The 27,830-nt window shown below is 45.5% G+C and overlaps 1 protein-coding gene across 6 annotated transcripts in view; it reads left to right on the forward strand.

Moving 5' to 3' along the window:
* Window positions 1–27,830, forward strand: part of PCCA (propionyl-CoA carboxylase subunit alpha) — a 456,523-nt gene that overhangs the window by 358,973 nt on the left and 69,720 nt on the right. For all 6 annotated transcript variants that reach the window (XM_019039752.4, XM_055360016.2, XM_004054694.5 and 3 more), the window contains one exon: window positions 12,124–12,177. In XM_019039752.4, the coding sequence (XP_018895297.3) occupies window positions 12,124–12,177 (54 nt within the window). The remainder of the gene's footprint in view (window positions 1–12,123; window positions 12,178–27,830) is intronic.

The following is a 27,830-nucleotide window of genomic DNA, read 5'->3' on the forward strand; positions in this document are numbered from 1 at the left end:
TAGATAGCTATTGATAGTTTCAATAGGTGGAGGAAAGGGTCTGCCTCCTGCTATTCCTGGTTTTCTCTTTCTCAAAGGCTTGTGCATGCCCTAGGCTTTCTCACTGTGCGTTGCTGGGTGAGGTCATATCAGCTCTTACTCCCACAGAACCACCCGCACCTGCTTTAAGTACACTGCCTTTCTGACTTCAAGAAAATCATACTCTCGGAAAAAGTCTAATCATTGTGGATAACTTTGAATATGGAGCTAGTGACATATTACCTAAGGGAGGAGGAAATCACATATTTTGAAATGATAAAGAACCAGGGGCATAAACATTGAGAACTCTTGAAAATAATTAAAAGTTCTCTTCAGAATTTTAAAAAGTCTTTTTCTATTAATTTCTCTAATAATTTAGCCAACTTTTCTTCAAATATCATCATTTAAGGAAAATGAAATAACTATTTTATATTTATTTGTTTTTTTTTTTTTACCAGTGTTTCTGTTTTCATTGCAGAAGTAGTCAGTTGGTAATGATGTTTATTAAATAGCCTTATCTAATAGAAGCCTAACACAAGCCATATTTAAAATTTCTTTGTTTTAATTAATTAGCTTTTTGTTTTGTTTTGTGTTTGAGACGGAGTCCGTTGCCCAGGCTGGAGTTCCGTGGCACAATCTCAGTTCACTGCAACCTCCGCCTCCCAGACTCAAGCAATTCTTCTGCCCCAGCCTCCCAAGTAGCTGGGACTACAGGCACCTGCCACCATGCCCAGCTAATTTTTTGTATTTTTAGTAGAGAGGGGGTTTTACCATGTTGGCCAGGCTGGTCTTGAACTCCTGACTTCAAGTTATCTGCCCGCCTCAGCCTGCCAAAGTGCTGCAATTACAGGTGTGAGCCATCGTTCCCAACTGTCATTTAAGATTTCTTAGTAGTCATATTAAAAGAGATGAAACAAGTGGAATTAATTTTACTAATACATTTTATTTAAACCAGTGTACCTGTGGAGACAAAAGTGATTCCATCTTAATTGCTAATGCACCATGTTGGTTTTTTTTTTCTTGAAGGCAAACCTTGTTGTTTTAATTTAATTTATTTTTTATTTTACTTTTTTTTAATGATAGGGTCTTGCTCTGTTGCTCAGGCTAGAGTGCAGTGGTGCAGTATGGCTCACTGCAGCCTCAACCTCCCAGACTCAACTGATCCTCCTGCCTCTGCCTTCTGAGTAGGTGGGACGGCAGGCCTGTGCCACCACATGCAATTAATTTTGTTGATTTTTTGTAGAGATGAGGGCACACTATGTTGCCCAGAACTCCTGGACTCCAGTGATCATCCCGCCTCTGCTTCCCAAAGTGCTCGGATTATAGGCCTGAGCCACCACTCCCAGCAAAGCCATGTTGATTTCTCATTAGCCCCAGTCTCGTGAATGCCTCCTGATTCCGATTTTATTTACTGTTTTTGGTGTAAGAACAAAGCAGCCTTGATCTTACCACACAAATTATAGGCAGTGACGCACATAGCATTCTCACCTGTTCTGGAGGATGCCTTTAATTGCCTCTGTAGAGCACGTACACCCCTTCCCTGTGGCATATAAGCTCTGGGTCTGGCCAGTAGCAGTGTGGGTTATACCTGTCTTGCAGCCATCCGAGATCACGCGTCTGTCTGTAAGTTCCCCCAAGAAAACACCCTTTACCAACAAATTGAGTTTCTTTGCCTTATTCTTTGGTTTCTTGGCTCCCTCCGCATTTGGGGGCTGCTTTGCATTTATGGCCCTTTCACAGAATAATACCCCAAATGTTGTCGTTTCAACATGAAAGACTTTTAAAAATTACTAATGTGATACCAGAAACAACATAGACATTGGCATTAATACAACAGTATCTTAAACAATGGAACGGTCAGAGTGGAATGTAGTCCTACCAAAACAATGGAGTTGGGTTTAACAGAAAATTACACTGCTTCAGTTTTAAAATTAACATTAAATACAATTGAAAATTTAACTCCTCAGTCACACCAGTCATATTTCAAGTTCTCAGTAGCTACGTGTAGCTAGTGGTTACTGGGTTAGACCACTCACAGGCAAAATTTTTTGTAAACCAGAGAGTGTTTACAGATAGAGAAAACTCTACATAATGGTTTTTAAAGTATTCCCTCTTAATGTCAACCACAGTTTTGGTTTTTATCTCTTAAAATTCGGAATAGATGAGTTGAATTTATTTTTAAACAGAAGATGAATTTATCATCTAGCTGACAAACTTTTTAAATTTCCCATTAGAAGATTTAAAAAATTACAGCCATTTTTAAAACATGGAATGATTTCCTGCCTGTGGCATATAATTAAAGTGATGAAACAAACAGAAGATTCGCTGTGTCCTGGCCATGGTGAGCTCACTCTCTGTTTTCCTCACAAACCCCAGAACCTTTGTAGTGTGGAACCTGCTGGATGAGTAGAAGTTTTTTATTTTATTTTATTTTTTTACTATGTGTATATTCCTGTGAAGTAATTTTTTTGACCTTGAAAGAAGTTCTTCAATTTTGCTGTTCTCTATTTCTTACAGTGTAATTTGTGTACCGGGATTTAATGTATTGTTTGTCGTTAGCGTTTTACATACTAGATTTTCATTTTGCATAGTCACGTTGTTTGAACATTTGCAAGCAGAGCCGACTAACTGCTGTTGGCCTGTTTCTTTGTATGGCGTGATTTCTTCTATCCACCTGCTCACAGCAGGTTGCCTTCAGGCCTGAGGAGTAGCTAAATACTTTTGAAAATATCTTGAGATCCTGCTAAGGTCTAACAATTTCTGCATTTGTGTGATGTGAAGCTATTCATGCTGTACCTTTGAAGACTTTTTTCTTTCTATTTCTCATATTCTTGCTCAAATATTTTCAAGAGAAGATAAATTTATTATAAATAACAGTGCAGAGCTGATTGTAGCACCACTGCATTCTATATTGAATAGGTCTTTGATATTCAGCTAAGTGGAACTAATTTTCTATGTTAAAGCCGACAAATTTGGAATAGTGTCACATGAATCTCATGTTATTTACTGAAGAATACCAGATTAAATGGATTACTTGTGAAATGACTAGAGTATTAAATTATATATATATATAAAACATGATAACTTAAAATGCCCAGTGGGCCTGTGTAATATAAAATATTACACAAGCACATGAGTATGATGGACGAGATGTTATTCTGTTTGCAGATTGTGAAACTATCTGTAGTATATATACAAATGCTTGTCCACACAGAATTTGAATCAATTTTAAAATTGTAACCTTAAATTTCAGTTTTGAAGAAAATAAATTGTTGATTTTCATATCTACTTGAGAGGAAGTTAAAAATGTTTTCTTTTCAGTTTTTTTTAGATTAAAGTAGCTCCCACACCCTCCAAGAATAAACTTTAGTTTTAATCCTAATAACTGTTTATAGATAGTAAAATTAATATTTTAATTAGAAAAATAAAGCGGCGTACATTTTTGCCTGTACTTTGCTGGTACACAAATGAATTGGGAAGTAATTGTCTTATGTTTTCAGTCCTAAAATGTTTTACAGGTTTTAAAAATGTTCCCCCCACCCCCATCTCTTTGAAGTCATTATTATTTTGTACTTTACACATGTGATTTCTCTAGAATCATTACATGTGACACGACACTCTCAGGATATATAGGATACATAAATATATAACTTAGAATAAGTAGAGGTTGGTATTTTTTTTTCGAATGAAGTAGGAAATGAAAGAGTAATTATTAACCATATCCTTTTTACATTCCTGACATATCAATACAGCTACACATCTTAGAAACAAGCTCACCAGTAGAACAGAAATAACTCTGTTGACTCTGCTTTAAAATATTTCCAGGCAGTTTAACAGCTGGGATGTATTTACAGCTATGGTATAAAATATTAATTTTGATGCGAGGCTACCTGCTTTTGTAATGTAGTCCTAGAAGCTTAGCAGTTTTCTGGGTTTTATAATTTGGAGTTGCTTTTAAAATTTAACCGAATGGGAAAATGTCTTTCTGAACTTCCCCTTCCCACACCCCCACACATACAAGCTTTTCTCCTCTTCTGTTAACTAGAAAATTATATTTTCGTTGCTGCCTGAGGAAGAGAATTTTGAGTAGTATAAACGCTGATTGTAGTAAATGTGGAAAATAATACAAACAGCTGCACTGGAGACCGATAAGACAAATCCCACAGTAATGGCCTTTAAAACATATTATCAAGTTGGAAATCAGTGAGGGGAAAGAGAAAACTATTACTATTTCTTCCTCTTACTGTTCAGTGACATTATTTTTAAAGGTGAAATTACCTCTGATTTTATTATCCTAGGAAGGTATTTTTGGAACATTTGATTTATTGTTTTGCAAATGTTTTTGCCTCTGTGTGAATAACTTTGCTAATTTTGTATGAATTTGATTCTAACAAATGTTGAAGTCATTTTGTTAACAAAATCTTCTAAAGTATTTTTTAAAGAAATAAAAAGGAATATATTTTGTAAACGTTGGAGCAGACTATCAAAATAAGAAAAGGAGAACATTTTTATCTGGCTTTGGAGTGCCATTTAAAATAGGAAAAGGGATGAAATATTTGGAGAAAATATTTTAATAAGCGTGGATATATTTCATCAAATACAAGTCTTAATTTTTATGAAGAATTTTGCTATTAGCATATCAAGTGGTCAGTTCATATTTGTTTTGGCATGCATTAGACTCATGATAGGCATTGAATGCTTTTTTTTTTGTGGATTCTAAAACTGAATTATCTTAATCCTAGGCTCTAGGAAAAGTATATCTTCCTGTTAGGGAAGATTGAAATAAATTCCAGTTTTGAGTAAAATTTTATTTCTGTTTTTCCTTACATCAATCTTTTCTTTTTCTTTTTTCTTTTCTTTTTTTTTTTTTTCTTTTTGAGACAGAGTCTTGCTCTGTCACTCAGGCTGTAGTGCAATGGCATGATCTCGGCTCACTGCAACCTCCGCCTCCCAGGTTTAAGCGATTCTCCTGCCTTAGCCTCCTGAGTGGCTGGGATTACAGGCGCGTGCCACCATGCCCGGCCAATTTTTGTATTTTTGGTGGAGGCAGGATTTCACCATGTTGGCTAGGCTGGTCTCAAACTCCTGGGCTCAAGTGATCCGCCTTCCTTGACCTCCCAAAGTGTTGGGATTACAGGCGTGAGCCACCACACCTGGTCTGTCCTTCCTTCCTTCCTTCCTTTACAAACTGTGGGAGTGTGGTGAAAAAAAGGTGACAGTCATTATATATGTAATTGTGACCTGCTTTAAATTGAATGCAATGTTAAGGACAGCTTATTGGTGCTTTTACCTATGGTCACACATTCATTGATACAGTTTGTTTTTAATGTGAAAATTTGTTTCCATTTTACATAATGCAAAATTACTTCTATTTGCCTGGGAATGAATCTAACCTTTGTAGTGTCAGCCAAAGGAATGATGATATTGTTTTAGTGTCTCCTACATAGAAGGGAACGCCCAGTATGGCCTAGGCAGTGTTCTAGACACTGCAAATAGAACAAGGAACAAGACTTACCTTCCAGCAGGGGGAAGTAGATACTAAACATGTAAATACCTAAATAAGGTGATTTTAGTACTAAGAAGTTGGATGAAGACTATGAAATTGATAGAAAGTCACTAGAGAAGGCAGCTTTAGCAAGGATGGCTAGGAAGTCCTCTCTGAATAGCTAACACTGAGCCGAGACCTACGAAGAGGAGGGGGCAGACGTGCAGAAGTCTGGGGGAAGGAAGTCCCAGGTAGCAGAAGGGGCAAAGCAGAGGCTCTGAAACGGGACAAGCTTGTTTTGTGTGAAGGCCAGTTGGGGAGAGTGGAACGAGGAAGACAGAACCAGACCATCTAGGGGCTAAAGAACTGTTTGTTTTGTTTCTTTCTATTCATGTTGTGGAGCGTTTGGAGGGTTTGGGTAGGAGAGTGATGTGATGTGATTTTTAAAATCATTGCAGGCCTTGGGGTAGAGACAGAGAAATCATTGATTTGACCATTGCAGACCTCAGGTGAGAGGTACTGGTGGCTTAGACCAGGAGGCACCGCCTGTTTCTATGGGGCTCACAACTTGAGTGGTTATTACATTTTTAAATAGTTGAGGGAGAAAGTTAAAGAAGAATGTTTCATCCAGCCTGGGCAACATAGTGAGACCTTATCTCTACAAATAATTTTTTTAAAAATTGGCTGGGTACAGTGGTGCATGCCTGTGGGTCCAGCTGCTTGGGAGGTTGAGGTGGGAGAATCGCTGGAGTCCAGGCAGTTGCTGTGGAGAGCTGTGACCATGCCACTGCACTCCAGCCTGGGTGACAGCATGAGACACTGTCAAAAAAAAAAAAAAAATCAATGTTTCATGACCCATGAGAAGTATGATGTTACATTCAGATCTTATTGATGATAAGCAGTTACATAGCCACATTCATTCATTTTTGTCTGCCATCTATAGCTGCTTTTGCAGTTTTTGTCATATGAAGCTGAATGCACAGACTTTCTTGCCACGCAGCAGTTCAGTAGGTTATTGTGATTTTTTTTTTTTAATCTCAGGACCAAGATTAAAATTTTTCGTGCAGAGTTGCAGGTAGCCAAATTACTTTTTATATTCCTGTGCCTTAGATTCCTCATCTGTAGAGCAAAATTGAGATCATCTTTCAGGTCTGTTTGCTCTCCCCATCCTAAGGTCCTAGGTCTGAATCAGACTTAGTTCTTCTGTTGTGGCTGCTTAGCACATCAGGCTCCTAACTGAATGATTGTAGTGGTGTTTTACTCGGCCTCCTAGCCTCGTCCTTCCCCATTCTATGTATCTTCAGCATGACCTCAGACCACCGTCTTTCTAAAACATGAGCGTGTCACACTCCAGTTCTTAAGTGTAAGAACTTTGTCAGGTATGAGCTCTCTTTGTACAAGATCTGACCTGGGTTTATAATTCCTTCCTGGTTTCCTTTCTTGCCACTTCCACCTTCATCCAACCCTATTTCTGGCCACACTGAACTGCTTAACATTCCCTAAACTCGCCATGCCATCGTGCCATCCCTTAATCTGAAATTTTTGTTAACTGTCTCATCAGCCCACAATTTTTTTTTTTTTTTTTTTTTTTTTGAGACGGTGTCTCACTCTGTCTCCCAGGCTGGAGTGCAGTGGTGGTGCAATCTTGGCTCACTGCAACCTCCGCCTCCCGGGTTCAAGCGATTCTCCTGCCTCAGCCTCTTGAGTAGCTTGGATTACAAGTGCCACCACCACGCCCGGCTAATTTTTGTATATTTAGAAGAGACGGGATTTCACCATGTTGGCCAGGCTGGTTTTGAACAACCTTTTTTTTTTTTTTTTTTTTTTGAGATGGAGTCTCGCCCTGTCACCCAGGCTGGAGTGCAGTGATGCGATCTCGGCTCACTGCAAGCTCCGCCTCCCGGGTTCACGCCATTCTCCTGCCTCAGCCTCCCGAGTAGCTGGGACTACAGGTGCCCGCCACCATGCCCAGCTAATTTTTGTATTTTTAGTAGAGATGGGGTTTCACCATGTTAGCCAGGATGGTCTCGATCTCCTGACCTGGTGATCCGCCCACCTTGGCCTCCCAAAGTGCTGGGATTACAGGCGTGAGCCACTGCACCTGGTGGTTTTGAACTTCTGACCTCAAGCAATCTGCCCACCTCGGTCTCCCAAAGTGCTGGGATTATAGGTGTGAGCCACCGTTCCCAGCTGTTTTTCAGTTTTCTTTTGGAAAATTCCTGCTCATTTTTAAAATTTGTAATTTGGTTTTTAATTGATAAATTAAAGTTGCATATATTTGTCATCCTGTCTTAGTAGTGTCTTTTGTGTTGCTACAAAGGAATACCCGAGACTGGATAATTTATAAAGAGAAAAAGTTTATTTGGCTCGTGATTCTGATGTCTGGAAAAGTTGAGGATTAGGCATCTGATGAGGACCTCAGGCTGCTTTTATTCATGGTAGAAGGCAAAGGGGAGCTGGTGTGTGTGGAGGTCACAGAGTGAGAGAGAAGGGAGGGAGGTGCCAGGCTCTTTTTAACAACCAGCTTTCTCAGGAACTAAGAGCTTGAACTCGCCCTCAAAGAGGGCATTAATCTATTCATGAGGGATCCTTCCCAGTGATCCACACACCCCCATTAGGCCCCACCTCCAACACTGGGGATCACATTTCAACATGAGGTTTGGAGGAGATAAACTTTCAAACTTTCGCACATGTACAACATGTTTTGAAGTACACACTTCAAACAGTGGATACACTGTGGGATGGCTAAATCGAGCTAATTAACATATATGTATTACCTCATATACTTATTCTGTATGTGAGGTACACTTAAATATACTCAGAAAATTTCAAGAATATATTAATAATACGTCGTCATTAACTGTAGTTACTATATTGTAGAATAGCTTTCTTGTACCTATTTCTCCTTTATAACTGAAATTTTGTGGGTTTTGATTAATATTTCCTCAACCCCCCGCCCCCAACCACCATTCTATTTTCTACTCTATGAGTTTGACGTTTTCAGATTCTTCATGTCAGTGAGGTCATATGGTATGTCTTTCTGTATGTACCTGGCTTATTTTACTTAATGTAATGTCTTCCGGGTTCATCCATGTTGTTGCAAATGGCAGGATTTTCTTTTTTAAGTCTAAATAATATTCCATTGTGCATATATACCACATTCTCTGTATCCGTTGGTCCATGGATGGACACTTAGGTTGATTCCCTATCTTGGCCATCATGAATAGTGCTACAATAAACATGGGGATGCTGATATCTCCTTGACATAACTGATTTCTTTCCTTTGGATATATATGCAGTAGTGGGATTGTTGGATCATATGGTAGTTCTATTTTTAATATTTTGAGAAACCTCCGTACTGTTTTCCATAATGGCTGAATCTTGTTCGTGTTTTCTTTCTTTCTTTTCTTTTCTTTGTTTTTTTGGAACAGAGTCATGCTGTGGTGCCCAGGCTGGAGTGCTTTGGCACAGTCGGCTCACTGCAACCTCCAACTCCCAGGTTCAAGTGATTCTCCTGCCTCAGGCTCCCAAGTAGCTGGGACTACAGGCAGCTGCCACCATGCCCTGCTAATTTTTATATTTTTAGTAGAGACACCATGTTGGGCAGGCTGGTCTCAAACTCCTACCTCAAATGATCCACCCACCTCAGCCTCCCAAAGTGCTGGGATTACAGGCATGAGCCACCGCACCCTGCCCCTGTTTGTTTTTAAATATCCAGCTTTAATGTCTGTCTTAACCTATCTAATGTCTTCCTTATTAACCTTTCTGCTCATTTAGTCGGTCTGTCCTCTTATCCCATAATACTTTGTACATTTTGTACTATGCATTTATCGTATTGAATTATACTTATTTTCCCAATAATTCTGCTGTCTTTTCCTTAGTCTCTTGGAAGGTGGGTCTTAATTCAGCCAGCAGTGCCCAACACAGTTGAGAGGTAGATGGATGATTAGATGGATGACCAACGTAGAAATGCCAGTGTCAAAACCTAGGAATCAACCCTCCGTTCTTAATTGAGTCTCCCTAAGACACAGGAAAGGAGTCTATTTTATTCCATTTTGTTTTCTGTCTTTTTTTGCCTTTATTAAGTTCAACATGTGCATATAAAAGAATAGGAAAAACAGATAAGTGAAAACGAGAGTCAACTAATATTTTTGCCTAGAAATAAGTTTTATGTGCACTAATTCTAGAATTTTTCTGTAACATAATTTTTTACAAGGCTTATTCTGAACATATTGTTTTGTTCTTCTTGCCCTTAGAAATATACTGTAAGCGTTTTTCATATCTTGAAACTTTTTAAATGGCAGGCTGGATATATACCACAATTTACTTAGCTAGTGTCTTTCCCAGTCATTTACATTGCTTGCCATTGTTCAGTTCTATAAACTACACTGTGATATTTGTTCAGCTTTATTTTTCTGCCTATCCTTACATTTTTTCCTCAGGATAAATTCTTAGAAGTAAAATGGGTTGGCTGGGCGCGGTGGCTCACACCTGTAATCCCAGCGCTTTGGGAGGTTGAGGGAGCGGGTTATGAGGTCAGGAGTTCGAGACCAGCCTGGCCAACATGGCATAACCCCATCTCTACTAAAAATACAAAAAATTAGCCGGGCATGGTGGGAGATGCCTATAGTCCCAGCTACTTGGGAGACTGAGGCCGGAGAATCGCTTGAACCCAGGAGGCAGAGGTTGCAGTGAGCCGAGATCATGCCACTGCACTCCAGCCTGGGTAACAGAGTGAAACTTTGTCTCAAAAAAAAAGATGTGAAATGGGTTGGTTGGGCATGGTGGCTCATACCTGTAATCCCAGCACTTTTGGGAGCTGAGGCCAGGAGTTCGAGACCAGCCTGGCCAACATGGTGAAACCCTGTCTCTACTAAAAATACAAAAATTAGGCAGATGTGGTGGCAGGTGCCTGTAATCCCAGCTACTCAGGAAGCTGAGGCAGGAGAAACACTTGAACCTGGGAGGCAGAGGTTGCTGTGAGTCGAGATCGTGCCATTGCGCTCCAGCCTGGGTGACAAGAATGAAACTCTGTCTCCAAAAAAAAAAAAAAGAAAGAAGTGACATGGGTCAAAATGCTCCCATACTGATTTTTTTTCTATTCTATACCACACTGCCTTAAGTATGCTATCTAGATTACCATTGTGTCAATTTACTTGGCAATATTTGCAGGTAGGGGAAAACATTTTGCATTAAACCACTGTCTTTCTTATTGATCTAACCTCCCTCCGTCAAGGAACCGAGGACTCAGCTTGATTTCTAGAGGTTCTCTCTGGGTTCTATTACTTCTGTGATCATAGAGATCAGAGTTGGTAAACCTCCACTTCTGTAAAAAGGAATGAAATTAGGATACATCTGTATCGTAATGCTCATGGCATGTAGTTGAGTGAAAGCCACTAATACTCTACATCTGGGAACTTAAAAAAATGATGCTGGCTTAGTTAGAACTGCTTTATTTGTGTGTGTAGTCTTTGAAGTCACTGAGCCCTCTGATTAGCCAGAAGAGGAAGAATTCTGAGTAATACGTTAGGATTAAGTAGAGCAAGTTTTTTTGTTTTTTTTTTTTTTTGTTTTTTGAGACGGAGTCTCACTGTCATCCAGGCTGGAGTGCAGTGGCAGGATCTTGGCCCACCACAACCTCACCTCCACCTCCTGGGTCCAAGCAATTCTTCTGCCTTGGCCTCCGGAGTAGCTGGGACTACAGGCGTGCACCACCACGCCTGGCTAATTTTTGTATTTTTAGTAAAGACGGGGTTTCACCATATTGGCCAGGCTGGTCTTGAATTCCTGACCTCGTGATCCGCCTGCCTCAGCCTCCCAGAGTGCTGGAATTACAGGCATGAGCCACAGCGCCTGGCCCAACAGACCAGTTTTGTAGGTGAGAATTATCTCACAGTGTAGTCAGCTTCCAGTGTACTACTTAGTCACCCATTTTTAGTAGCAGTAGTATTTACTTTTAACTAAAATTTTAATAGTCATAGTATTTACTTTTAATTAAAATTCAAACAAGATATATGCAAGTGATATATTTGCTGTAAACAAATTTTATTTATAAATAAATGAATAATAAAGAGGTTATTTCTTTCACTACTCTCTGGACATAGAATTGCATTGTTGTTTTAAACAAATGCTAATTCATTTTCTATAACTATTTTATTGAGATATAATTCACACACCATACAATTCACCCATTTAAAGTTACAGTTTAGTGGTTTGTAGTCAATTCACAGGGGTGTTCCACCACCACCACAGTCAATTTTAGACCATGTTTATACCCTTGAGAAACCCCACACCAATTAGCAGTCATCTCCATGTCCTCCCAGCCCTCCTCTTGGAGGCATCTACCAATCTACCTTCCATCTCCATGGATTTTACTATTCTGGACATCTCTTATTAAGTGGAATCATATAATGCATGATCCTTGGTGACCGACTTCTATTGTAGCATGTATCAGTACTTCATTCCTTTTTATGGCCAAATAATATTCCACTGTATGGCTATACTATATTTTGTTTACCCATCCATCAGTTGATGGACATTTGGGTTTTTTGGCTATCGTGAACATTACATACAAGCTGTGTGGATATGAGTTCATTTTATATCTCTTGTTTGTTTTTTAGTGTCTTTCTCGAGAAGCAGGTGGAAACATGAGCATTCAGTTTCTTGGTACAGTGGTAAGTATGAAATCATTCTTCTCTTAATTTACAGAGAAAAAATGTTCAACTAGTTGTAGCTCATGTGTTTGAACTTGGCTTCATTACTGCTAGATATTTAAATTACCTCTACTTTTTTGCCTTTACAAATGATATTCTAGGGAACAACTTCATATATTTCACTTTATTTTAGTGTTTGGAATTATTATCTTTTTTGAGACAGAGTCTCACTGTGTTGCCCATGCTGGAGTATAGGGGCACAATCTCAGCTCACTGCAACCTCTGCCACGCGGGTTCAAGCGATTCTCGTGCCTCAGCCACCCAAATAGCTGGGATTACAGGTGCCTGCCACCATGCTCGGCTAATTTTTGTGTGTTTTTTTTCTAAAGATGAGGTTTCACCATGTTGGCCAGGCTGGCCTCAAACTCCTGGCCTCAAGTGATCCGTCCACCTCGGCTTCCCAAAGTGCGGGATTACATGTGTGAGCCATGTCCAGCCTGGAATTATTTTCGAATGTGGATAAGATATTTTTAAACATGTGTGATATATTTTCTCCCAAATAGAATCAAAGTCATAAATAGTTTTATGGCTTATTACACATGTTGCCCATTATTTTATGTCTCTTTAGAACACCGCCCATCATATATTAGAACACAACTTTGTGTTGTCACCTAGTGTGAGTTACAATTTTCAAGATTAGTAAACTTGATCTGCTGAAGAGTTTCAGTTTATTATTGCTATTTTACTTATAAGTTTATAATTGGTATTAGTTACTATAATTTTCAAACTAATTTGTTTAAAAAGGTACCTTATTTGGCTTGATGCGGTAGCTCACGCCTGTAATCCCAGCACTTTGGGAGGCTGAGGCAGGCGGATTCCAAGGTCAGGAGTTTGAGACCAGCCTGACCAACATGGTGAAACCCTGTCTCTGCTAAAAATACAAAAATTAGCTGGGCGTGGTGGTGGGCGCCTATAATCCCAGCTACTCAGGAGGCTGAGGGAGGCTGAGGCAGGAGAATCACCTGAACTGAGGAGGCAGAGGTTGCAGTGAGCCAAGATTGTGCCACTGCCCTCTAGCCTGTGTGACAGAGCGAGACCCCATCTCAAAAAAAAAAAGTACCTTATTTTAATTTTCATTTTTCTGTTTATTGCTATTGTATTTGAATATTTCTCCATGTATTCATTCACCAGATATCATTTCTAATCTGTGAAATGTCTGTTCATGTCCTTTGGGTACCTCATTCAGGATATGGATTCATATTGGGCATTTCAGATAACTCTGGAGTTTATTAAGAATATCAGAGGTATTCTGCAAGAATATCAAGAGGTATTTCAGGCGCGAGAGCTTGCGTGAAAAAGGGTTTTGCAGCCATTGAGATAGGAAGGATGTTAATAAAATGTGTGTTTACTGAATGCTTTATCGGTTATAGAGATGTATATATAATTTATGTATATAAAGTATATGTATAGGTACTTGGTCAATGTAACCTAAATTTTAAGTATTGGAACTAAGTTTTGTGATTATTCTTGTTTTTCTGATTAGTAAGGTAGTACATGCTTATTGTAAAACATTTGAAATACAATTCAAATGTATGTCATAAGATATTGCATTAGTCAAGATTCTCCAGAGAAACGGAATCAACAAGATGTGTGCGTATGTGTAGAGAGAAAGAGAAAGATAGATCTAAGGAATTGGCTCAAGCAATTGTGGAGGCTTGGCAAGACTAAAATCTGCAGGGTAGATGAGCAGGCTGGAGACCCAGGGGAGCGTTGCAGTTCAAGTCCAAAGACAGTCCACTGGCTGAAGCCCTCCTTGCTTGGGGAGGTCTGTCTTTTTCTCTTAAGGCCTTTAACGGGTTGGATGAGGCCCACCCACTGTGGAGGGTGATCTGCTAAACTCTAAGTCTACTGATTTCAGTGTTCGTCTCATCTAAAAATATCTTCGATGATACATCTCAGTGTTTGACCTAACATCTGGGTACCATGACCTCGTCAGGTTGACACATAAAATTAACCATCACAGAAGTATATATCCTATCCTTAGAGGTTTTTAAGTTATTAGCAATAGATAATTCTTCCAGAAAATTATGCATCTTTTCATGCAATCATAGATCTTGGACACCTTTCTGTGTCAGTCCATAAGATGGACCTCAGTCGCCTTAAGGGCCACACACAGCTGCATTACGTGGATGGAGAGGACTGCTTTCACTCCTCAGTGTTCGTGCTGGGAAGTCCACTCATGCCGTCTCTGCTACTTAGTGTCTCTACTGGGTTTCTAATCGGTTTCTCAAACTTCATGTATCGAAAACTGAGCTCGAAAAGTTTCTCCCTGTTTTTCCTCTCTCTGAAAATGGCAACTTGAACTAATCCTTGATTACTTTCTCTCCTCTTCCTCTCTCTCCTCTTCCTCCCTCTCTCCTCTTCCTCCCTCTCTCCTCTTCCTCCCTCTCTCCTCTTCCTCCCTCTCTCCTCTTCCTCCCTCTCTCCTCTTCCTCCCTCTCTCCTCTTCCTCCCTCTCTCCTCTTCCTCCCTCTCTCCTCTTCCTCCCTCTCTCCTCTTCCTCCCTCTCTCCTCTTCCTCCCTCTCTCCTCTTCCTCCCTCTCTCCTCTTCCTCCCTCTCTCCTCTTCCTCCCTCTCTCCTCTTCCTCCCTCTCTCCTCTTCCTCCCTCTCTCCTCTTCCTCCCTCTCTCCTCTTCCTCCCTCTCTCCTCTTCCTCCCTCTCTCCTCTTCCTCCCTCTCTCCTCTTCCTCCCTCTCTCCTCTTCCTCCCTCTCTCCTCTTCCTCCCTCTCTCCTCTTCCTCCCTCTCTCCTCTTCCTCCCTCTCTCCTCTTCCTCCCTCTCTCCTCTTCCTCCCTCTCTCCTCTTCCTCCCTCTCTCCTCTTCCTCCCTCTCTCCTCTTCCTCCCTCTCTCCTCTTCCTCCCTCTCTCCTCTTCCTCCCTCTCTCCTCTTCCTCCCTCTCTCCTCTTCCTCCCTCTCTCCTCTTCCTCCCTCTCTCCTCTTCCTCCCTCTCTCCTCTTCCTCCCTCTCTCTCCTCTCCCTCTCTCTCCTCTCCCTCTCTCTCCTCTCCCTCTCTCTCTCCTCCCTGTCTCTTCTTCCTCCTCTCCCTGTCTCCTCTTCCTCCTCTCCCTGTCTCCTCTCCCTCCTCTCCCTCTCTCTCTCCTCTCCCTCTCTCTCTCCTCTCCCTCTCTCTCTCCTCTCCCCCTCTCTCTCGCCTCCCCCTCTCTCTCCTCTCCCCCTCTCTCTCGCCTCCCCCTCTCTCTCGCCTCCCCCTCTCTCTCGCCTCCCCCTCTCTCTCGCCTCCCCCTCTCTCTCGCCTCCCCCTCTCTCTCGCCTCCCCCTCTCTCTCGCCTCCCCCTCTCTCTCCTCTCCCCCTCTCTCTCGCCTCCCCCTCTCTCTCTCCTCTCCCCCTCTCTCTCTCCTCTCCCCCTCTCTCTCTCCTCTCCCCCTCTCTCGCCTCTCCCCCTCTCTCTCGCCTCTCCCCCTCTCTCTCGCCTCTCCCCCTCTCTCTCGCCTCTCCCCCTCTCTCTCGCCTCTCCCCCTCTCTCTCGCCTCTCCCCCTCTCTCTCGCCTCTCCCCCTCTCTCTCGCCTCTCCCCCTCTCTCTCGCCTCTCCCCCTCTCTCTCGCCTCTCCCCCTCTCTCTCGCCTCTCCCCCCTCTCTCGCCTCTCCCCCTCTCTCTCGCCTCTCCCCCTCTCTCTCGCCTCTCCCCCTCTCTCTCGCCTCTCCCCCTCTCTCTCGCCTCTCCCCCTCTCTCTCGCCTCTCCCCCTCTCTCTCGCCTCTCCCCCTCTCTCTCGCCTCTCCCCCTCTCTCTCGCCTCTCCCCCTCTCTCTCGCCTCTCCCCCTCTCTCTCGCCTCTCCCCCTCTCTCTCGCCTCTCCCCCTCTCTCTCGCCTCTCCCCCTCTCTCTCGCCTCTCCCCCTCTCTCTCGCCTCTCCCCCTCTCTCTCGCCTCTCCCCCTCTCTCTCGCCTCTCCCCCTCTCTCTCGCCTCTCCCCCTCTCTCTCGCCTCTCCCCCTCTCTCTCGCCTCTCCCCCCCTCTCTCGCCTCTCCCCCCCTCTCTCGCCTCTCCCCCTCTCTCTCGCCTCTCCCCCTCTCTCTCGCCTCTCCCCCCCTCTCTCGCCTCTCCCCCCCTCTCTCGCCTCTCCCCCCCTCTCTCGCCTCTCCCCCTCTCTCTCGCCTCTCCCCCTCTCTCTCGCCTCTCCCCCCCTCTCTCGCCTCTCCCCCCCTCTCTCGCCTCTCCCCCCCTCTCTCGCCTCTCCCCCCCTCTCTCGCCTCTCCCCCCCTCTCTCGCCTCTCCCCCTCTCTCTCGCCTCTCCCCCTCTCTCTCGCCTCTCCCCCTCTCTCTCGCCTCTCCCCCTCTCTCTCGCCTCTCCCCCTCTCTCTCGCCTCTCCCCCTCTCTCTCGCCTCTCCCCCTCTCTCTCGCCTCTCCCCCTCTCTCTCGCCTCTCCCCCTCTCTCTCGCCTCTCCCCCTCTCTCTCGCCTCTCCCCCTCTCTCTCGCCTCTCCCCCTCTCTCTCGCCTCTCCCCCTCTCTCTCGCCTCTCCCCCTCTCTCTCGCCTCTCCCCCTCTCTCTCGCCTCTCCCCCTCTCTCTCGCCTCTCCCCCTCTCTCTCGCCTCTCCCCCTCTCTCTCGCCTCTCCCCCTCTCTCTCGCCTCTCCCCCTCTCTCTCGCCTCTCCCCCTCTCTCTCGCCTCTCCCCCTCTCTCTCGCCTCTCCCCCTCTCTCTCGCCTCTCCCCCTCTCTCTCGCCTCTCCCCCTCTCTCTCGCCTCTCCCCCTCTCTCTCGCCTCTCCCCCTCTCTCTCGCCTCTCCCCCTCTCTCTCGCCTCTCCCCCTCTCTCTCGCCTCTCCCCCTCTCTCTCGCCTCTCCCCCTCTCTCTCGCCTCTCCCCCTCTCTCTCGCCTCTCCCCCTCTCTCTCGCCTCTCCCCCTCTCTCTCGCCTCTCCCCCTCTCTCTCGCCTCTCCCCCTCTCTCTCGCCTCTCCCCCTCTCTCTCGCCTCTCCCCCTCTCTCTCGCCTCTCCCCCTCTCTCTCGCCTCTCCCCCTCTCTCTCGCCTCTCCCCCTCTCTCTCGCCTCTCCCCCTCTCTCTCGCCTCTCCCCCTCTCTCTCGCCTCTCCCCCTCTCTCTCGCCTCTCCCCCTCTCTCTCGCCTCTCCCCCTCTCTCTCGCCTCTCCCCCTCTCTCTCGCCTCTCCCCCTCTCTCTCGCCTCTCCCCCTCTCTCTCGCCTCTCCCCCTCTCTCTCGCCTCTCCCCCTCTCTCTCGCCTCTCCCCCTCTCTCTCGCCTCTCCCCCTCTCTCTCGCCTCTCCCCCTCTCTCTCGCCTCTCCCCCTCTCTCTCGCCTCTCCCCCTCTCTCTCGCCTCTCCCCCTCTCTCTCGCCTCTCCCCCTCTCTCTCGCCTCTCCCCCTCTCTCTCGCCTCTCCCCCTCTCTCTCGCCTCTCCCCCTCTCTCTCGCCTCTCCCCCTCTCTCTCGCCTCTCCCCCTCTCTCTCGCCTCTCCCCCTCTCTCTCGCCTCTCCCCCTCTCTCTCGCCTCTCCCCCTCTCTCTCGCCTCTCCCCCTCTCTCTCGCCTCTCCCCCTCTCTCTCGCCTCTCCCCCTCTCTCTCGCCTCTCCCCCTCTCTCTCGCCTCTCCCCCTCTCTCTCGCCTCTCCCCCTCTCTCTCGCCTCTCCCCCTCTCTCTCGCCTCTCCCCCTCTCTCTCGCCTCTCCCCCTCTCTCTCGCCTCTCCCCCTCTCTCTCGCCTCTCCCCCTCTCTCTCGCCTCTCCCCCTCTCTCTCGCCTCTCCCCCTCTCTCTCGCCTCTCCCCCTCTCTCTCGCCTCTCCCCCTCTCTCTCGCCTCTCCCCCTCTCTCTCGCCTCTCCCCCTCTCTCTCGCCTCTCCCCCTCTCTCTCGCCTCTCCCCCTCTCTCTCGCCTCTCCCCCTCTCTCTCGCCTCTCCCCCTCTCTCTCGCCTCTCCCCCTCTCTCTCGCCTCTCCCCCTCTCTCTCGCCTCTCCCCCTCTCTCTCGCCTCTCCCCCTCTCTCTCGCCTCTCCCCCTCTCTCTCGCCTCTCCCCCTCTCTCTCGCCTCTCCCCCTCTCTCTCGCCTCTCCCCCTCTCTCTCGCCTCTCCCCCTCTCTCTCGCCTCTCCCCCTCTCTCTCGCCTCTCCCCCTCTCTCTCGCCTCTCCCCCTCTCTCTCGCCTCTCCCCCTCTCTCTCGCCTCTCCCCCTCTCTCTCGCCTCTCCCCCTCTCTCTCGCCTCTCCCCCTCTCTCTCGCCTCTCCCCCTCTCTCTCGCCTCTCCCCCTCTCTCTCGCCTCTCCCCCTCTCTCTCGCCTCTCCCCCTCTCTCTCGCCTCTCCCCCTCTCTCTCGCCTCTCCCCCTCTCTCTCGCCTCTCCCCCTCTCTCTCGCCTCTCCCCCTCTCTCTCGCCTCTCCCCCTCTCTCTCGCCTCTCCCCCTCTCTCTCGCCTCTCCCCCTCTCTCTCGCCTCTCCCCCTCTCTCTCGCCTCTCCCCCTCTCTCTCGCCTCTCCCCCTCTCTCTCGCCTCTCCCCCTCTCTCTCGCCTCTCCCCCTCTCTCTCGCCTCTCCCCCTCTCTCTCGCCTCTCCCCCTCTCTCTCGCCTCTCCCCCTCTCTCTCGCCTCTCCCCCTCTCTCTCGCCTCTCCCCCTCTCTCTCGCCTCTCCCCCTCTCTCTCGCCTCTCCCCCTCTCTCTCGCCTCTCCCCCTCTCTCTCGCCTCTCCCCCTCTCTCTCGCCTCTCCCCCTCTCTCTCGCCTCTCCCCCTCTCTCTCGCCTCTCCCCCTCTCTCTCTCGCCTCTCCCCCTCTCTCTCTCGCCTCTCCCCCTCTCTCTCGCCTCTCCCCCTCTCTCTCTCGCCTCTCCCCCTCTCTCTCGCCTCTCCCCCTCTCTCTCGCCTCTCCCCCTCTCTCTCGCCTCTCCCCCTCTCTCTCGCCTCTCCCCCTCTCTCTCGCCTCTCCCCCTCTCTCTCGCCTCTCCCCCTCTCTCTCGCCTCTCCCCCTCTCTCTCGCCTCTCCCCCTCTCTCTCGCCTCTCCCCCTCTCTCTCGCCTCTCCCCCTCTCTCTCGCCTCTCCCCCTCTCTCTCGCCTCTCCCCCTCTCTCTCGCCTCTCCCCCTCTCTCTCGCCTCTCCCCCTCTCTCTCGCCTCTCCCCCTCTCTCTCGCCTCTCCCCCTCTCTCTCGCCTCTCCCCCTCTCTCTCGCCTCTCCCCCTCTCTCCTCTCCCCCTCTCTCCTCTCCCCCTCTCTCCTCTCCCCCTCTCTCCTCTCCCCCTCTCTCCTCTCCCCCTCTCTCCTCTCCCCCTCTCTCTTCTCCCTCCTCTTCCGTTCTCTCTCTCCTCTTCTTCCTCTTCCTCTCCCTCTCTCTCTCCTCTTCTTCCTCTCCCTCTCTCTTTCTCCCTCTCTCTCCTTCTCTTTTTTCTTTCTCCTCTTTCTCGCTCCTCTTTTTCTTCTCTCTCTCTCCTTTTCTCTTTTCCCCATCTGTATCTCCCTGTCCCCCTCTCCCCTGTCTCTGTCTCTGTGTCCCCACGCCCCCCACTCCTGGCCCTGCCTTTTGCCATCTCTTGTTTGGAGGATGGCAGTAGCTGGCGTCCACCTCACTGTCATGCTACTCCCTAGTCCATCACTAATAGAGCAGGAAAAGGAGTCCTTTGAAAACATCCCTTGGTTGGCCTTGTTGCTCTTCTTCAGACCTGCTGGGCACATGCCTTAGGGTCTCTGCCCTTGTTTTTCTTCTGCTAAGAACATCTGCCCCTACATGTCTGCTCAGGGGTTTCCTCACTTTCTTCTGGTCTTTACTCAGTAGCCTCCTTCTCAAGGAAGGCTTCCCTGGTCACACCACTTACAATTTTGGTCACTCTTTCCAACATTTTATTCCCCCTTGCCCACTTTATTTTTTTTTTTTTCATTAGCAGTTACCACTGCTTGACATACTGCAATTTTCCTTTTTTGATGTATTTGTTGTCTATCTTCCTCACCTGGAAGTGATAAGCTCCTTGAGTGCAGGGTGATTTGTCTGTTCTGCTCAGTGTGCTCTGCCCAGTGCCCTGAACAAGGCCTGGCTTGGAGGAGGTATTCAGTCAGGGTTGGGCAAATGAATGACTGAAATTGGCCAGTGTAGGACCTGAGTGTTAGACTTGAAAAGAAAACTAAAGAAAGGAAATACAGGCCTGGCTCGGTGGCTCGTGCCTATAAACTCAGCCCTTTGGGAGGCTGAGGTGGGAGGATCACTTGAGCCCAGGAGTTCAAGACCAGCCAGGGAAACAAAGGGAGACCCCATCCTTAAAAAAATTAGCTGGGTGTGGTGGTGCATGTCTGTGGTCCCAGCTACTCAGGAACATCACTTGAGCCCAGGGAGGTTGAGGCTGCAGCGAGCCGTGATCACACCACTGCACTCCAGCCTGGGTGAGAGTGAGACCCTGTACCCTGTCTCAAAGAAAAAAGCAAATATGAAAACAAATGGAGGCCGGGCATGGTGGCTCACACCTGTAATCCCAGCGCTTTGGGAGGCTGAGGTGGGAGGATCACCTGGGTCAGGAGTTCAAGACTAGCCTGGCCAACATGGTGAAACCCTGTTTCTACTAAAAATACAAAAATTAGCCAGGCATGGTGGCAGGAGCCTGCGATCCCAGCTACTCCAGGAGGCTGAGGCAGGAGAATCGCTTGAACCTTGGAGGTGGAGGTTGTAGTGAGCTGACATTGCAACCACTACACTGTAGTTTAAAAAAAAAAAAAAAAAAGGGAAGAAGAAACAAATGGAGAAAAAGAAAGTGCAGGGAGCTTTTTGGGACTGTGGAGCTGAACTAAGCTGTCTTCCATGGGTAAGGAAACTGTATCTTAGAAAAGGTCAGTTGACTTCCCCAAGGTTTCACGTCTGGCTGGTGTGTAGAGCACTGAAGGGTATGCAGATTTCCCGGCTCTCAGTTCAGGGCCTGTTCCATCAGCAGGTGCCCTTCAATTTCACTCCCTTTCATCCACTTCAGGCACCCAAAACATGCTAGCATAAAAAAACACAACAAACAAAAACACACCACATGTACACACCCCTACCTAAATGGACAACAAAAGTCACCGGAAAAAAGGAAAAAAAGAATGTCTTTTTGATTTGTTTTGTTTTGTTTTTGTTTTTGGAGACAGAGTCTCACTCAGTTGCCCAGGCTGGAGTGCAGTGGCGCGATCTCGATCTCCGCTCACTGCAAGCTCCGCCTCCTGGGTTCAGGCCATTCTCCTGCCTCAGCCTCCTGAGTAGCTGGGACTACAGGTGCCGGCCACTACACCCGGCTAATTTTTTTGTATTTTTAGTAGAGACAGGGTTTCACTGTGTTAGCCAGGATGGTCTCGATCTCCTGACCTCATCATGATCCACCCGCCTCAGCTTCCCAAAGTGCTGGGATTACAGGCGTGAGCCACCGCACCCGGCCAAAAAAAAGAATTTCATGTAGCTGACACTTTCCTCTGCCCCTAATAAATCATAGATTCCTTGCCAATGAGTTCTAAAGGGGCTGTGTCCACTCTGTTTATACAGTTTATACCTAGCGGGAATGTCAGTTTCAGGTACAATTTCTAGAGTAATTTCTAATTACTGTAAAATTCACGGTACAGCATAGCAGTTTGGATGGCCAATGTGTTTTGTTTTACTGAATTTTTCTGTGTGTGTTATTAGCAATAGTAGATCAGTCTGAAAGGGGGAAAGAAATAGTTTGAAGATAGTAGTGGTCCTGTTACAACAAATACAGATTGATTCCTAGCTAGCATATGTTGCTTCAGTCAAAGATGTCTAAAGCAAATATAGTTTCCAAGACACACAGGTCAGGAATAGCAGCATGTCCCATGGCAAAGGTGATGCTTTCCAGGTATAGATTTGTCTTTGTGAGAATCCTTGTAGAATTTTCTATATAAATTTGTTTTTGTCAATATTGATAAACATGATCTTCAATGTTCAAAGGAGAGTTCAATTTTAGACTAAGAGAAGTACTTCTGTTGTGTAAATAAGGTTCAAAAATAAGGTTACTGTTCAACTTAGAGAAAATACAAACTTAAAAATAATTCATTTCATTTTTTATTCACTCTGAACTTTTAAAAAAAGCCGGTTTGTGATTTTCATTTTCAGTAAAACAAATCTCATTACTTTAAAAAAAAATGCTTGTATTAGATATTATATATATGAAATATTATACTTTACATTCTTATAAAAATATGTAAAATAACATTTATAAAACATTTATAAAGAATGATGATACAACAGATTTGCATACCTAAGTGTTAGACTTGAACAGAAGACTAAAGACAGGAAATACAGGCCTGGCTTGGTGACTCATGCCTATAAAGCCAGCACTTTGGGAGGCTGAGGCGGGAGGATCAAATACATCAAAAAAGTAAAATATGTAGTATGTCAAGCAGTGGTAACTGCTAATGAAAAAAAGTAAATAAAGTGGGCAAAGGGTGGAATAAAATGTTGGAAAGAGTGACCAGAATTGTAAGTGGTGTGACCGGGGAAGCCTTCCTTGAGAAGGAGGCTACTAGCCTGAAGAGTTTTTAAAAACGTAACCATTAGTTTGGAAGGTCTCTGTGTTACTCCCATTCTGTCACTCATTCTCTCCCTGCACAAGGAACTAACATCTTCCCGACTTGTATCTATTATTCTTTGCTTTTCTTTATAATTTTCCCACATTGATATCCCTAAGTGATATACATTTTTGTTTTACACGTTTTTAAACTTGATATACATAGAATTATATTCTGGAATCATCTGTGACTTGGTTATTTTGCTCTGTGTTTGTGAGACTCGTGTGTTGCATGGAGGTGTAATTCATTTATGCTCAGCAATGTAGGATGCTGTGGTGTTGATAAACTAGCCTGCTACTCATGGATAATTGGGTAGTTTCCAGTGTTTTGTGCTGTAATTCTGACTGCTACCCAAAGCATTTTGGTACATGGGTATATGTGTACTGATGGCACATATGCAATCGTTTCTTTCTTTTTTTTTTTTTTTTGAGACAGAGTCTCCCTCTATCACCCAGGCTGGTGTGCAGTAGTGCAATCTTGGCTCACTCCAACCTCCACCTCCTGGGTTCAAGCAATTCTCCTGTCTCAGCCTCCCAAGTAGCTGGGACTACAGTTGCATGCCACCACACTCAGCTACTTTTTCTATTTTTAGTAGAGATGGGGTTTCACTGTGTTGGCCAGGCTGGTCTCAAACTCCTGACCTCAAATGATCCACCCACCTCAGCCTCCCAAAGTGCTGGGATTACAGATGTGAGCCACCATGCCCGGCCGTATGCAATAGTTTCTTTAGGGTTTTGTGCATTGAGTATGCAGTGAATGAGTTCACTTTGCTCCACATCTTCACTAGGATCTTCTTAATTTTTGCCAGTGTGAATAGTGCCCTCATTGTTGTTTTAATTTGCTTCATCCTGATATTAATGAAGTAGAACATCTTTTCTTATTTATCGGCTATTTCTCTTCATCAGCCATTTGGTTTCCACCTCTGCAAAGTACCTCTTATAGCTTTTTGTGTGTTTCTCTATGACATGGGACTGCAAAAATACATGAATTTAGTATGTGAATGATACAAATTAAGTATATGTCATTTGGCTTTTCAATAAGGCAAGAAGGGTTAGGTGTGGACTTTTATGACTCATTCTTGTAGGGCCCAGGCCTTTGGGGCTTAGCGGGTGTTCTCCCGGTGTGCAGAGACGAGAGATTGTAATAAATAAAGACACAAGACAAAGAGATAAAGAGAAAGCAGCTGGGCCCAGGGGACCACTGCCATCAAGATGCAGAGACCGGTAGTGGCCCTGAACGGCTGGGTGCGCTGATATTTATTGCATACAAGACCAGGGGGCAGGGTAAGGAGGGTGAATCTTCTAAGTGATTGACAAGGTGAAGCAAGTCACGTGATCACAGGACAGGGGGCCCCTTCCCTCTTAGGTGGCCGAAGCAGAGAGAGAAGGCACCATATGTCAGCATTTTCTTCTATGCACTTGTAAGAAAGATCAAAGACTTTAAGACTTTTACTATTTCTTCTACCGCTATCTACTACGAGCTTCAAAGAGGAACCAGGAGTACGGGAGGAACATGAAAGTGGACAAGGAGCGTGACCGTTGAAGCACAGCATCACAGGGAGGGGTTTAGGACTCCGGATGACTGCGGGCAGACTGGGATAATATCCAGCCTCCCACAAGAAGCTGGTGGAGCAAAGTGTTCCCTGACTCCTCCAAGGAAAAGAGACTCCCTTTCGTGGTCTGCTAAGTAATGGGTGTCTTCGCAGACACTGGCATTACCGCTTGACCAAGGAGCCCTCATGCGGGCGTGACAGAGGGCTCACCTCTTGCCTTCTAGGTCACTTCTCACAATGTCCCTTCAGCACCTGACCCTATGCCCGCCGGTTATTCCTAGGTTATATTAGTAATGCAACAAAGAGTAATATTAAAAGCTAATGATTCATAATGTTTATAATGATTGATAATGTCCATGATCATCTCTATATCTAATTTGTATTATGACTACTCTTACTCTATTTTCTTTAATATACTGAAACAGTTTGTGCCTTCAGTCTCTTGCCTCGGCACCTAGGTAATCTTTCACCCACACGTTCTGACTATGAGCTATGAATGGAAGTGACTGTCAACGACTCTGAAGGTTCTGAGATTTATGCTACTTGCTGGCTGACAAATCAGCCTGCGACATTTCATAGATGCTGATAGAAAACATGAGACTCCAGGATCAGAGATGAAGGACAGTTTATTACAGCAGCAGCAGTGGTCATGATACCATTGTCTTTGTACCATTTCCCTGAACCCAGATTCCCCTAGGGCAATACAAAGAGACATGATACCTGCACACATAATGGGTTGCATTATAGGAGAGGAGCTCTGAGTTTAGAGAACCTGAGTCTTTTTATACTGTGCAGTAATCGCACCTGCCCTTTGATCTGGAGGGAGACACTCTACCAAGGCCATTTACTGTACAAGCATCTTTGAAAAGGTAGTTCAGAGCAAAGAACAATCAGTGTCTTGCTCACAAGAAGTGGAAAAATGCAAGAGACCTTGGGGTGAATTGTCTCCTGGTAGTGATGTGTGTCACTTTTGGTCAGAGATAGCTAAGAGCAAGTGTGAGCCCTGTAGTCCCTGCCATGCCCCCCTTGGAGGTTGTGTGTGACGCTGATACTCCTGTCAGCATGAGTTCCTGCTGAAGAGTGGCAGTGAGCACTGCTACTTGCAAGCTGTAGTAGACTGAGATCTCAGTGTTGACTTATTGCTAATGCGTAGCCCAGCTTATCCTGATACATAGTCTGGGAACATGAAGGACCACCTTCTGTTCATAGAACCCCATGTCCGCTTATAGATTTCAGATTTTATGGAGATTCATTAGGTTTATTCTGTCTACTTTCAGTCCTTTCGCTCATAAACTTTCAATCCAAGCGTAAGGTCTTTTTCCTGTTACGCTGTTTGAACTTTATTTAAAAATTGTGGCCAAGCATGGTGGCTCATGCCTGTAATCCCAGCTACTCAGGAGGATTGCTTGAGCCCAGGAGTTCAAGACCAGCCTGGGCAACAGTGGGACCCCATCTCTACACACACACACACAGTGGGACCCCATCTCTACACACACACACACACACACACACACACACACACACACACACACAAGCGGAGTATGGTGACGCCCACCTATAGACCCAGGTACTCAGAAGGCTAAGGAGTAAAGATGGCTTGAGCCCAAGAGTTCAAGGCTATAGTGAGGTATGATTACCCCACTTCACTCCAGCCTGGGCAACAGAGTGAGACCCCACCTCAAAAAAATCAAAAAAGCGAAGATTTAAAAATTAAAATAAGATTGTTAGCCAGTTTTTTGTTTAATGAAGGAAAAGTTTTCCAAATTAACAGAATGGGACATTCAGATAAAATTTGTGCCTTTATGACCCAGGAGGGCACATTTGGCCTGGGTGTACATACAAGTACTCAGGACACCACATTTTCACCTTTGGTATCTATCCGTTTTATTACTCTGCCACTCCCAAACTGTAATACATAGGATTCCGTGTTAGTTTCCTAGGGCTGATGCAACAAATTAGCACAAACTGGGTGGCTTAAAATAACAGAAATGTATTCCTTCACAGTTCTGGGAGCCAGGAATCTAAAATCAAGGTGCGGGCAGGGTTGGCGCCTCCCTAGAGGCTCTTAGGGAGGGTCTGTTCTGTGCCTCTTTCCTGGCTTCTAGTAGCTCCTGGCAGTCCTCACCTTCCTTGGCTTGTGGCTACGTAATTCCAGGGTCTTCTGCTGCTGTCACATGGCCTTCTTCCCTATGACTGTGTGTGTTCATTCACATAAATCCAGCACCACCAGTCATCAGATTTAGGGCTCACCCTAATCCAGTGAAACCTCATTTAACTCATTATGTCTGCAAAGACCCTATTTCCAAATAAGGTCACATTCTGAGGTTCTGAGTAGATATGAATTTTGGGATGACACTGTTCAACCCAGTATGCTATATAGATCTGAAAGCATACTTGACACATATGTAAAGCTAAAAAGTGACTGAGGTGACTTACGTGAAAATATATTTTACATACAGAGCATTAATTCTTAGGTCTCATTTGAGTACTACCATTTATTTCCCCAATATTTTCATACATCAGCTGTATGACTGTAGTTCGTACCTCATACTCAAAAATGCAGGAACACTGATGATGGCTATGCCTAATTTTCAGAAGACAAAAGTGAGCATAGAAAGGTTAAAATAACTATCCTATGGTAATAACTGGTAGAAACAGGATGCAAAACCAGCCCTCACCGACTTTGAAGTCAGGCTGTTGAACATCAGAGTACCTTAAGAACAAATTGCTTGACTGTGGAATCCAGGGAGCTCTCTGCAGTAACTGCTAAGTACAACTGCTCAGGCTGCCATAATGAAACACCATTGACCGGGTGGCTTAAACAACAGATGTTTATTTCTCACAGTTCTAGAGCCTGGGAAGTCTAAGTAAGGTGCCAGCAGATTCAGTTCCTGGTGAGGGCCCTCTTCCTAGGCTGCAGGCAGATGCCTATTCTCCCGTAGCAGAGAGAGAGTGCAAACTCTGATCTCCCTTCTTGTTAAGGGCGCTAATCCCATCATGGGGCCCCACCCTCATGACCTCCTCTAATGAACTCTGAAAGGCTGCGTCTCCAAATACTGTCACATTGAGAGTTAGGCATTCAGCATATGAATTTGGACGTTCAGTCCCTAACATACATTTGGTTGGTAAGCTGCAGATAACCAGAATTTTTCCAGGATATCTGTGCCCATTTCAAATTGCAAATTGTCTGGGTTTTGTTTGTTTTGTTTGCATGTTTTTGGTGAAGCTGTGAGTCTGTGTACATCAGATAGTGTAAGCTCACAAAGAAATCGAAGAGAGCTGGTGTTTTCCTTAACCAGAATTCCTTACTTGAACTGTGCTTCACAATAAGAATAAATATTTTGTTATTAAAGAATGCAGAAGTTACCATTTTATTGCAAATTTTTATTATAATTATGTTTTAAAGTACTATCATAAGGCAAACATATCTCAGTGAGACTGACTTTTTTTCCCTTATAAAAACAATGTTTGTATGAAAGAGAAAATAAGCTTAGACTCCATTGAACAGCTTCTTCATGGCTGCAGTATTGGCATTCACCCAAGGACTCTTGAGAAACGATGAAATTTTCAGTATCTTTG

This window comes from Gorilla gorilla, chromosome 14 (assembly GCF_029281585.2).
Source record: "Gorilla gorilla gorilla isolate KB3781 chromosome 14, NHGRI_mGorGor1-v2.1_pri, whole genome shotgun sequence".
Classification (NCBI taxonomy): Eukaryota; Metazoa; Chordata; class Mammalia; order Primates; family Hominidae; genus Gorilla; species Gorilla gorilla.